Here is a 13,230-nt window from a genome sequence, read left to right on the forward strand (position 1 = left end):
CACATAATGTTTTGTCTAAGAAAGAAATTTAGTTCCAACCATTCACATATGCCAGGTGACAAGTGGAAATATTTTGGGGTTAGAGCTGGGGAAATGTAGGAAGCAAGGTGCAAATATTTATTTGAGAGTTAGCAGATGCCTGCACCAGAAAAATGACTATAATTCAGGAATTTTGTATTTCTTCCCGTTTATAGCTTGCAGTTTTCTCCCAGCTCACACAGGGTTAATGTTATTTGCTTGAAAATGAAGGAATTGTTGATTACTTCAGATGGCTGCTGGTGCATGATCTGAAACCTTTGTTTTAATTATACTCTTGGCATTGCTGAGATTGATGTTTCTACCACCCTAAACCTATTCCTTTGCCTCTGGCAGTGCTGCAGAGCTGGTGTTCAACACTGAAGGGCTGTGAAAAGTTGTTTGTTGCAAATGCAACTCGATAGTTATCCCTGTGATGGCTGAGCTTCCCATGGGGTTCCACCTCTCTGGCTTGGTGCAGTCTTTCAGGAAGGTGCTGTGTGTGAACTTGGTCCTTCACTGTTTTCCTTAAGGAGTGAAGCCAAAACCTCTCCCCTGGTCATTGCTATGCCAGCGTTGTTAAACTTGCCTGAAAAGCTTTGTTTGTTTTTGCATCAGTGTTTATTAACAAAGCCCTCCATCATTTGTTTAACATAGAAACTTGTGTGTTCTTTCACCACGCTCCCAACCTTCCATCTCACAGAGCTGCAGGAACACAGCTGATGGCTTTGACAGTCTTTCATTCATGTTAAGATTACAAATTACCATTTTATAATTCAGTTCCTCATGGAGTCTGCAGTTTCTCAAGGAGGGCCTGGGGGACAATATTAATTGAAGCTTTGCAAGAAAATAAGTCTACTTTGTCAGATCTAGGGTATCCCATCAATGATGGGTCTTAAACACCTTTACCTTCAGTCAGTAGAAAAGCTGTGAAACCTCCAAATCTTGATGGTAGCTATTGCTGTGACCTCTGACGTGGCCAGGGGCCAGGCTTGCCTCATTTCATGCTGTCTTTTCAAAGCCCATCCTGGGGAAAGTATATTTATAGCTGGAACATCAGTTTATCCTAATCCAGATGTACTGGGCAAGTGTGCGAAGAATTTTAGGAGGGCAAGACACTGAACCAAATTTGCTGGGATTATTAACAGAGATGTTTAACTCCAGTGGGCTGACAGGGTTTTATTCTCCTTTAACTTGAACCTATTAAAAAACCCTTCTATCCTTTATAAAGAAGCTAGAAAAAAAGGGATTGTAAAAGGGACTTAGGTAAATGGAAGATTGTTCTCCTGAAATTTTCTGTGTATGTATCCTTAGAAAACAGTATATTTTTGCTATTCAGAAGTGAGTTATTAGTCTTTTCTTTGCAATTACAGTGGAGGAGGCACAGTTTGGCACAGCATATCAATACTCCTCATAAATACAGACTTGGGCAGTGATGGCCTCTCTGTCCTTGTCACGGTGAGTGCAGGTGACAGGTTGGGAGCAAGTTTGAGAGCTGCCACTCGAGGATGAAATAGGTTCTACCTGAAGTGAGCAGATGTTCTTGCTGCTGGCCTTTGTGATATTCATACTCTCAAAGTCCTCTTCAGAAGTGTTTGCTTTTCTGCCATTGCTGTTAATGTAGGGAACAGTGGGTTGTGGGTGAGAGCAGTTTCTGGGATGGAGGTGCATTTTCAGGGACACTGAGAAAGCTCTTACAAGGTGAGCCTGTTCCTCCTCTGGCTGTTTATCCCAATCTCTCCTCCAGTGTTTACTCTAACGTTTATAAAAATAGATAAGTCTTCTGGAGAGCAAAGCCTGCTGAACTAGGGACAGGGAAAACCTGAATAAACAAACATGTGCCACAGATTAGTAAGAACATCTGTAGGTTTTATATTGTTTTGAGAACACATACCACAGTTTTTCAATTCTTCTGCTTTTCTAGTTTCTCCCTTTCTGTCTCTCTCTTTTCTTCTTCTTTTTAAATATATTGCTAATAAAGGTTGGAGGTAGGAAACACAGCTGGACTCTGCATGACATGCCACTGTTTAATTTCTAGCTCGGAGGATGAGAAGAAGAGTAGTTTTATTGTATCCTAGAAGAGAATAAAGCCACATGCAAATTCCAGCCATGGACATCTGTTTCCTCTTTGTGTGAAAGAATTCTCATATTTGGAAGGGAATCCCAGTTCTGAAGGGGCTGATGAGGTTTTGGTTTTTTTCTTTTGGTTCTTTCCCCCGTTCTTTGCCCCTCCTTCAGCTTGCTGCCCTTGCTCTGGCTGCTGTTTTCCTTGGGACAATGTCAGCTTGCAATTTACCATCAGATATCAAATGGGTGAATTTTGTGTGTTATATATACACAATACTTTAAAGTGTTGTGTTGTAGTTACAAAGAGCATTATTAAGTTCCTCCTTAAATTTCTTTTATTTAATTAAACAGTATTTGGTGGGAGGACTTTTGCTCTGTCATCAATCTTCAGTACTTACAGGTTGGTATTTTTCTTTAGAAGTGAGATGTATCTGCTGCTCTGGTGGGGAAGTGCAGCTATTTCTAAAAGTAACTTGTTAAACATAATCATTTAAAATACTTTGTATCAGGGGAGTTAAGTAGATGTGTAGAAATAAGCATCTGCAATGTTCATTACCTTAAGTTAGGCGTCAGGTGCTAAGGACTACAGGGACTAGAGAAAATGATAATTTCACTAACCTATAAAACATTTTAGAATAATTATTTGCAGCTGTCTGGGGGCTTTAAATTTGCCTTTTGTGTGTGTTTAAGGGTTGACTCTGATGAGCAAACAGCATAGTTATATAACATTAGGCCAGACATGAGACCTGGTACTCTCTGTCTATTTTATATTAATGTCGAATGAGAGGTTGGTGGAGCTTGCCAGGGTTTCATATTTGCTGGCAGCCAGTTACCCACATGTGTGGACCACATTTTTATTGTTGCCTTAGCCTATTTCAGGCAGAAATATCTCTGCCTAACAGGGTGTGATTCTGTTCATTGCTGAAGAGCTTTTCTTTTAAGAAGCAAAATACAAAAAGGAATGAAATGCTGTAAGTGTTCAAATTAAGAAGTGTCCCCAGACTGCAAGGTTTTGTCACGTCTGCCGTGGTGGAAGAATAAAGGGCAATAAGCCATCTAAAGGCTTTTTCATGGTCGGATGAGCTACCCTCGCAGAGCTATTTCTTTTTGCATATATTAATGCTACTTTTGGGTGTGGGCTGTTTAGTCTGGTCTCTTAGGGAGACAAGGCTTATGCAAGCGGGTGTTTGCACACATGGACACACAGCTGCCTGCGCAGCCCTTCCACATCTTGACCATGGAAATGTGGCGGAAGGGCAGAGGCTGCGAAGATAAACAGGAGTTCTGATAACTTTCTTGAAAATACGTGTGTGAGAGGAGGATAAAGGTGATTAAAGGGTTTGAGGGAAGGCTTTCAATAGCAGCTCAACTTTCAACAAGGGCTGTGGAATAGAACTCGAGAAGAAATGTGATGGAGGTCCCTGTCACGGGAAGATTGCCGAAGGCGGCTGGGAAATTATTTGGCTTCAGAGAATCTGATGACAAAACCCAAATCTGCAGGAAGACAGACTCCCTTTCATTCCAATACCCATGAAATTGCTTGTGTGGGTTTTGTTTTTAAGTCAGGATGTCAGGATCCAATGGGTGAGTGTATAAATGTAGAACATCTCCTTAGGATCTTCTTAGTGCAGCAAAGATGCTGCTGTTCTGCTTGGTGGTGGTGGTGCTTCCTATTTTGCTTGGGTTTTGCAAGTTTTTAAACTCTAGTAAAGTGTGACTTAGGAATGTTTGAATGTTTAAACCCTTATCCTGCAGCCCTTCCAGAGAGGAGGGAGCCCAGTGGCTGTTCAGGTCACCCTGACACACATCTGAAATCTGCGTCCCATGGGGCATGTGGGGAAAAGGGAAACCCATAATCCCCATCCAGCCCGGGCTGCCCCTGAGCAGGACACGGAAAGCAAACAGCACTAACACTGAAAATCAAACTTGTGAGCAAGTTTCCCCTTTGATTGAAATGCTTCTAGCTAGGCGATATAAAGGGGATTTTGTCACAAGCTTCCCTTGTTGTCTTATTAACAGCTGCTTAATTTTACCACTCATTCATGAGCATAAAAAAAGCAAAACTTGGAGGCTGTATTTGAAAGCTTGTTTTGTTTGGTGTACAGCTGGATACAGAGCATTTCCTTTTCTCTTTTTAACAAATTTGAAGCAAATGTATTGGTTATTGTTACTTATTTTTCCCTATTTTTTTGGTCTAGATAATAGAAGATTATGTTGCTTTTCATTTTACATTGCAGAGAAATCATTCCATATAATTTCAGTTCAACAATGCTGCAGTAGCATGTGGGTGTATATATATCTTCTCATAAATATATTACCACACATTAGTGTCAAAGAGCTGGGCTTTTTCACCCAGAATTAAAAATGAAATTTAATTGCTACACTAGAGTTTCAAGACCCTGATAAATAAGAGCCATGTCTGACCTTTATTGTGGACTCTGAGATGCCACCAGGGATATTGCTCGTTGTCCAAGATGACAAACTTCCTCTGAGATTTCAGTTTGTCAGCTCAGTGTACAGCAGTGACATTGATTTCTTCTCACTGCCATTTCCTGCCTGAATAGATAGCAAATTTTCTGTGGCAGGTGTCTGTCAAGTTTAGTTTTGCCTGGCAGATTAACTTAATAGACTCATTTATTAATCATTACTTGCAGCACAGGGAAGCAGACAATACTCTTTGTCTCCTGTGATGTTGAATGGATGTTCCATTTCAGAACCCTTTGTGTAGCCTGAATTTGGGTTTAATAAGCCATTCATATCTCTAGTGAATGTTTTTAACCTGACATCACTCAGAGCAAAGATATCTGCATTAAATAAGCATGATCCATTTTGAGTGTCTATTCCTTTTCATGGTAAAAGATGTGTAAGTGCTTTCTGACACTAAATAATTTGATATATGAACTGCCAAATCAGCCTAAACAAGGGGGGAAATTAAGAAAGATAAAAGTAGAAGAAAACAGGTAACTGGAGGAAGATTTGAGCCTGGGGTTGACTGGCTAACAAAGTGGAGGAGATAATGCAGCTTTAGGAAGGGGCAAAGCAGACCTGCAGATACAGCTGTAGGGCAATCCTAGGACAAGCCAGTGCTTTCCTGGAGACCCTTCTCTCTGAAATATCTTGGGACAGATATTCAGCCTGGAGATAGATAGGCAGAGTTGGTACCAGAGGTAGGTATTAGACAGGACTTCTCTGAGTGGTGAAGGACAAGGAAGAATTTAGTGGAGGGCTTTGTGGAGGAAGAAATACAATAGAAGGCATAACCTTGGAATGTGATGCCTCTTGTTGCACAGTGTTTCAGTGTGTTCACAATGCAAACTGACGGAGGGGTTGAGGTCTTTATCAGGGCAGGATCTGTGAAGGACATGGAAATGCACAGGTGGCAGCAGGAATGAGCCTAGACAGAGATACAGGGGTCTCCTGTGACAGGAGAACCCCGTGTCACAGGCCGTGAGAACCCTTTTAGGTGGGTTGTGGTAGCTCCTCACAGCCTGCTTTTGATTCTCAAGGGAGCTGGTTCATGGGAGATCATGGGACACGTTCAGGAACGTTTTTGCAGCTGATGCCCAAGTGCAGAGCCCTGGTTGCAGCACAAGAGCTCAGCATCTGTGAGAGTCTGCACTGCTGAGGATGTTTTTTGCCAAGCTGTGTTCCTGGCCTTGGGAACGTGTTTCTTGAACCATCCTCATGGCTTTCTTGGCTGGCTGACAAACCAAGAATGTCCCTGCACTAGATCACACTGCTTATTGCACTTCTAGGCCACCCTGGTAACAATACATTAACCTCTCAGCAGGGAATGTGATAAACAAAGTAAAACTGCTTTAGTGAAACCAGTCATTTAATGGCAGCATACATAAAGTGTCCGTAAAGATTTGTAAGTGTAATAAGCTGCAGTTCACTGAGAGAACAATAACTGTTCCTAATTTAGCCAGTTGAGGAACATGCTAACCCAATTTACTTTTGTAACATTATGTTGTTGTTCTTTTTTTTTTTTTTTTCTTTTCCCACCTCTCCAGATTCCTTTCTCTCTGGTGCAGTTTCCCCTCTGGGAGTCCTTAAAGGTAAGCTCTCTTTTAGTGATGGAAATATAAGTTATATTTTGCAAAGACTTTCCATGGTAACTTATGTAACTGCATTATTGCAATTATGGGTATGTTCAAGAATCAGTGATTATGTTCCAACTTACCTGTGCATGTGAAAATCATATGCCTGAATATCTGAACAATAACAGGAAATATCTAACCACTGATCTATGGCATGCATGCTAGATTTTACTCCCAGCATGCCAGAAATTTTATCTTTGGCTCTAACTAAGGAGCGGGAACCATCTTATGTTGTGTGATTTTTTTAAAAATTATTTTAATTTTCTTTAGTGTTTTGCTCTTCACGGTAAAAGAAAATTGTGAATGAAAAAACTTTCAGCCTGGATTTTGTAAACTTCACTGAAAAGATATTTTGATTGGCTGCATGTACTGTATTTTAAGGTCATTTAAAGAAGGTGTCAATGGATGATGTTTTAACAGTGCAGTTGTTACCATGGTCAGAGTCAGGATCTAGTTGTTTGAGTGGAGGATTGGATTTGAAGACATAATTTCTCCATCCCTCTGTATTTCCTTGAACTCACTGCAAAAGATGGAAGGAAGGGTTTTTCAAGTACTTGGAGGTCATGGGGTGGAAGTACAGAGAATTATTGCAGATCATTAAAAACATTGTAGTAAAATATATTTATAAGAGAGGGGCTGGAGAGAGAAACTTTCTTCTTCTTAGGAGTGCTGGACTTCTGAGCAAGCTCAGCACAGAGACCCAAAGTGGGTCCTTGTGTGTTGGACTGGGACAACAGTTTGTCCTCTTGCTGTGTGTCTGTAGCTGGGGCTGTTTGGGGGGGACAAGCCTACAGAGTGAATATTTCAATTTAAAGGTGAATCCACAGGCAGGAGGAGCATGAAAATCATCAAGAGCTTTTGCAGAACTGAGTTGTGCTCGTGGAGGATTCTGTGGGTAATGCATGAGCTCAGCCTGCTGTGGGGTCTGGGTATCATGCCACTGCTCAGGGGAGCTTGGGCTGCCTTATTAGGAATCTGCTTCCCTTCCAGTGTCCAGGAATGGCTTTCTGTAAACTCTTCAGCAGTGGTACTGGCCCAACCTGCTAGTGGTTAGTGCAGCAGCCGTGTTTGGGAGCAAGAGGTGGCAATGCTTAAAGGGAAAAAGTGTGGTGTTCATGCCAAAACCACATAAACCAGCAACATCATGTAGCTGTTTGCAGAATGTAAAGTTGTTTTAACTAATGTCCACGTAGCTGTGACAGTAAAATGTATTGTTTACATTACAGGCTTTAAAGAAGACAGTTTGAATTTAGCTAACTACAGGAGTGAGTCACTCAGGATGAGGTATCATGTTTAATCTAAGGAGGTCAGTGCAGATCTGAAGAGAAGCAAAACTTGTGTCAGTTTGTTCCACAAACCTGTTGCATTATATTCTTCTGATGTGAAGTCGAGAGCAGAAAACTGCAAAAATTAGTCTGGCATACTCAGTCACTTTGGCTCAGCACAGGGAGAGAGCTCAGGGTTTGTCATATCAAAGCCACGCAGTGAAAGCAGAATACATTTTGTTTATCTGAGGGAAGCTCTTAAAAATTGTCCTGACAGTATAACAAAGGACAAAAATCATTATGGTCCCATCAAGAGGATGGATGTGGCCAGTAACATCACTGGAGTATGGCTGAGGGTGTAGGGCTCCTCACGGGTGCACAAAGGGAGCATGAACAGACAGTAATTACAAAGAAATAGAATGCAAAGGACAAGAGAAAAGTGGCACAAAGCCTGAACAGAAAAGAGTTATTGAGATGATGCCTGAGGGACTGTTCTGCACTGGATTAATAGGATTACTTGAGAAAGTAACTGTGCGAGCAGTTGTGTATGATGTGTGTGGGCCATCTCACTGAGGAGAGTAGAACAAGAGCTGTGGCTGTGTCATTTTTAAAACCATTTGTGTGCAGTTACATAAGCTGATGGAAGATAGACTCGGTCCTGATTCCCTGAACAAGCTAATCACCATAAAAATGAGGAAAATCTTTCCACTGTGAAAGGACAGTTAGAGAGGCACATGGAAGAAGAAGAGAGGTTCCTTTTCCTTCAGATATGTGCTGACTGCAGCCAGCAGCAGGGTGTTAAGCTTAAAGAAGCCTAATAAAGGCTTGTCATAGGTGGCAAATGGTGGGTTTCTATATCCCATTTTCTCTATCTGCTTTACTCCAAGCTGCTCTGGTTATTCCTTATGCTTTAGTCACAGAGTTTACATGCACAGTTTTCTCCTGTCCATGAATGTGCACCAGCTGTCCCCTGTGAGAGCAAACTTGCATGCCACGCACTGAACTATGTTCAAAGAAGAGAGAGCATTGTACAGATTACTGAGCTATAAGGTTACGTTGGCTGTGGGTGCTGGCAAAGGGAGGATTGCAGTAATTAGCAAGACACAGATGCTGCTTCAAATGCAAGCATTACTGATAGTGACTCAGGTGAACACACAATTTAGGAAGGGGCAATAGACTCCTTCCTTTGTTCACAGTGACTCAAGAAACAACAGTAAAGAAATTATGGTGCTTTTAATTTTAAAAAGTATTTTATTTTTTTATTATTATTTTTTAATTTATTTAGGTAGCATCCACTGCTATAAGGTGTGCTTAATGTCCTCTCTCTTTCCAAGTCTCCATTTTTCCATATTTTGTTTGAGGCACAGATTAATGCTATAAACCAAAAGAGAGAAGGAAACTGCTGTGGTGTATCAGATTTCAGGACCTTGTAATCCCCGTCTAGGGTGAGTTAGTGTAGCTCTTTTCTGTGTCTTTAGTCCGAGTCTTACAGGTAAAACAGTCCTGAATTCTTCTCAGAGTTCAGGGAAAGAAAGGATGTAACAAATTTTATTCACTTTCTGCTACACCAGTCCTCAGAAGAGCACCATGGTTCAATATTACTTTGACAGTTTGATCAGGTTTAGGTTCTTTTATGTGGGGTTAATGCTTCTGATCCCATCTCAAAGCCAGGTGGCCCTGAAAGGCAACAGAGCATAGATGTGGTGTGCTTCCCAAATACCAGCCAAGCACAGAGCCTTCCATATTAGTTCAGGTTTTGGAATTAATGTTGTAAGATACAGTCCCCTTGTATTCTGCCCTGGAATTTCCAGGGTGCCTCAGTAAGTTGCTTTGGAAATACTATATGTGTGTTCCTTACTGTGGGAATGTCACATTGTGGGCTGTGTATTTGACATGAAATTGTTGTGGGTTAGAGGAGCCTGGTGCAGCTCCTGTGTTCACCCTGCTGCCAGGGCTGTGCAGTCTGTGCTCAGATGACTCTGGTCCTGAGGAGCCCATCCCTTCTGCCTTATCTTTTATTCTCTTCTGTTCAGACATTTTATTCAGCGCTTATAATCATCATATCCGAGTTCCTACCAGCAGCACATAAGTGATTTATCATTTGTTTCATGTTTTAATCCTTCTCTTTTAGAACTAACTGAGAAAAAAGAAAACTTCCAGTTCTGCTGGGGGGCTATTAGAGAAATAAAGGGCATCAGGTATTTTGGATTTTTTCAATAAAATAGCATTTTAAAACCCTACAGAAAATCAAGAGCCTCTGGTTAGGTTTGAGTCCAGAAACATCTTGTCAAAAATGCCTGTTTCTTAAGGCTCAGTGGAAATGGTCAGATCCCTTGAAGAACAGTGCTGTAAGATAAACCCTTCTCAGGTGAAACAAGACTCGGTCCTCTCGGGTTTTATATTTCTGCATGTTGGCTGTGCTTCAGAGCCTCTGAGAGTTACTCAAATGCAGCTGTACAGGGAGAATGGTCTCTTTATAGACCAAATGTATTGGATGTCTGGAGAAAAGGCTTTGGTAGCCAGCGAGGAGGGAAGGAGCAGGCAAGACAGAAGGACATAGGTCTCAAATGAGTTGACTTGAAAAACAAAGGGGTTTTTGTTTGTTTAGTTGGTGGATTTTTTTAAGGAAAGCAAACCTGCTTTCCTGGGAGGCTTTTGTCTCTCTCATTAGACAGGTCTGACTCTTAAGATGAGACACTTGGACATTGCTAAGACCGTGGAGCATCAGGGCCAGCCAGTCCTGTCCCTACAAACCCACCCTTTCTGGAAGGGCAGGCACACACTGTGCTGCTCTGCTGGTCTAGGAGCTTCAAAGAAAGATAAAAATCTTCAACTGACCATGCTTAAGGTGATGTATGACTCTTCTGGCACTCAGTAGGGCCAGGATTTCCCTCTTTGTCTCAGTGCTGAGCAAAATTTAGAGCTCTTAGACTTTCTGCAGTTCTAGTGAGCCCACAAGTTTTTTTATCACTGGTTTTAGCAGTAAAATAATTTTCCCAAATCTGTAGGTCTCACAAATTAAAAGGTGTTATACAAAAAGAGAATGGGGAGAGTCCAGCCATTCCTCTGTGAGGCTGAGCAGGATCAGAAAATTGGTTGGGTCAGAACAGGAATTCCATGGGCTGGTTCTGAGCTGGTTTCTGGCCACACGATGGAGAGCAAGTTTGGGATGAAGTCCTTTGTTTTCTGTTCAGGTGCAATTGTCACTGTAGGTACGAGGCACTTGTGTGAAGGGGAGCGTGCTGGTGAACTGAGCCGTAGATCTAGAGGGCAATGGCACATGTGCTCATCTGCTTGATGCTCTTGGTTCTCCCCTCCAGAGAGCTTGGCTGCTGGGGGCTGGGATAGGCAATATAGGGTGTGAACTGATTTTAGGATCAGCTCGGCCTTGCTCTTGGCCATCAGTGCAGATAGATTTTGAGATACATCTTGAAGCTTGCTGTGCAAAGACAGCTTGATGGCTTTCTGTGGAGGGTGAACACTCTAACCTTGGTTGAAGCTCATTGCACCTGATTTTTAAAGTTAATAAGAATAAAAAGTTTACAGAATACTTCTGCCCAGGCAGCTGGGGTTCTCAGCAGTAATACATGTTTATAACTCCACCATTGAATCAATAAACCACATGCTATTTCCCTCCTAAAATTTACAGTCAGATCTGTTGCTGCTTAACAGGGCAAGTAGAAAATAGAGGCATGTAGCCAAACTGGGCCTTAAATGGCTCTTTCCCTGCTCTACAGGTAGGTGACCATTCTCCTTTTTTCCTGGAGAAGCAGTCTAGTATTTCTTTCCTCTGTGCTCAGCTGCATATAAGTCAAGAGTGAATGAAAGCCAGGCCCAGCTTTAAAGCCGTTTCCTCACAGGCAGTGCAGTAAGTGTTCTACCATGCCTCGCTCCCTCTTGCAGTAACGCTTGGGCTGATTTTGGGATTAATTCTAATGGTTAAACAACACTCTCTGCCATTTGCCTAGGTGCTGAATCAGGAGAACAGCTTTGCACGGGGTGTTGGGGGCGGGATGTAACGTGTCCATGCCACGAGCAGAGCGGCTGCATTTTTCTCACAAAGGAACAATGCACCCGACAGCTGTTGAGCAAACAGCCCTGGCTTTATTGCTGCCACAATAAGTGTCATTCACGCCGTCCTGGGGCACAGCCCGAGGAATGCTGCACACCATCTGCACCAAAGGCAGAGAAACAAATGCAACCCTTGCTCACAGCACTGCAGGCACGTTTGGGAAAAGTCAGATGGCCTCAGATCATCAATACAGCATTTCAAGAGACCAGAGGAAAACAGGCTCACTCAGTCTATAGATACAGAGCCAGATTGTGATGCTCTTGGTCATGCCCAGGCCACAAGAGGTTCTCTAGAAGTTGCTAAGCTTGCCAGTGACATCTGGGGATGTTTGAATGTCCAAGATTTGATTTGGACACTGGTTATTTGCTGAAGAATCTTAGCAGATCTCTGCATTTTTTTTCCATGTAATTTATTCACACACCCCTACGAAGTACAGATCTATTAGGTAAGAGCATTGCAGGTGCTCAAGAAAAACCCTGCTGGCTTTAAAGTGATTTTTCAGAAGTGCATTTTCCCTCCCTATATGTCCCTTTGTGCCATGGAAACTGAGTGTAGCTGTTCTGCCTTGCCATGGGAACACTGTTTCGAAGAACATTTCCTTTAACCAGGCTTTTAGCACATCCATTTTGATTTACATCCAAATGGGTCACAGACATCAATGCAGTATTATATGGGCAGAAAAAGGGAATGAAATGCTTTTAACATGAAAAATATGCTCTTGCATATAGGCCAACTTTTGTTCTCTTTCAATTTATCTAGGATTTGGGTGGGTTTAATTCTAGGACTGAATTCAGTACTGGCATAAATGAGCACAACTCCATTAGTGCAAATGGAGTCTCAGCATTTATGTCAACAGTAAACTTAGATCATTGAATTTTTCCCATGTTTGGGCTTGCATGTTTCCTGCAAGATAATATACACATGTACTTGCCCATATGCTGCACATATGCACATAAAAATCCACTGAGGAGGACATTTGGCTCTTTGCTCCAGGTTGACTTTATGTACAGAAGCAGCAGTCAACTTGTGAAGTTTTTGCTTCTCCTGTAGCTAATGTGCCATGCATCTATAAGGGTCAGCCATGCAGAATGCCACGTTGTGAGTAAAACCCCTAGCAGGAAAGGCAAACATGAAAATTGCTTTTCTTTCCTCAGTCTGCAGGACCTCACATGCACACTGATCCATGTGATTCATTTGTACTGATTTTTTCTCCCCTGTTACCATGAAGTTGAACACTGTTGTGAACAGAGAGGTACACAGAGATACTTATCATTGGAATGAATTGTAATATTTATTCAGCTGCAGGCCTCAAGTGTAGTGTATGCCATGAGTTCTGCTGGCTTGCAGAATAGCAGAGCCAAGGCAGAGATGTCTTATTCTCTGCAGTGCTTCCTGCTGCATTGGTGGTGTTGGGCTGGTCATCAGGTCTGAGAGATGTGGGAGTATTGCATTTTCCTGGATTACCAAAATGTAGATGTCCTGAATATAGACCCTGACCTGGCTGCATTGGGAGCACAATTTTTGCTGACAGCTGATTTTTGCCACAAACTCCTCCTATAAATGTGTGGCAAAGGTGACAGGCATGCACGGGTAAGAGTTGTGTGCACTGGTCAAGGGTTATTGCCCATCTGGAGGCCAGGTGCCCTCAGCACTGAGGAGTCCATATTTGTGGGCACTAAATACTTCCCCCTAGTATTTAAAAGCAGAGGTA

At 42.3% G+C, this 13,230-nt stretch overlaps 1 protein-coding gene across 5 annotated transcripts in view; it reads left to right on the forward strand.

The window, feature by feature from the left end:
• SLC25A26 (solute carrier family 25 member 26) overlaps positions 1–13,230 on the forward strand; it is an 86,828-nt gene that overhangs the window by 51,440 nt on the left and 22,158 nt on the right. For 4 of the 5 annotated variants that reach the window (XM_068202201.1, XM_068202205.1, XM_068202202.1 and 1 more), the window contains one exon: positions 6,096–6,140. The exons of the other annotated variant lie outside the window; for it this stretch is intronic. In XM_068202201.1, the coding sequence (XP_068058302.1) occupies positions 6,096–6,140 (45 nt within the window). The remainder of the gene's footprint in view (positions 1–6,095; positions 6,141–13,230) is intronic. 5 annotated transcript variants of the gene reach the window in all.

The sequence above is a fragment of the Anomalospiza imberbis genome, chromosome 11, assembly GCF_031753505.1.
Source record: "Anomalospiza imberbis isolate Cuckoo-Finch-1a 21T00152 chromosome 11, ASM3175350v1, whole genome shotgun sequence".
Lineage (NCBI taxonomy): Eukaryota > Metazoa > Chordata > Aves > Passeriformes > Viduidae > Anomalospiza > Anomalospiza imberbis.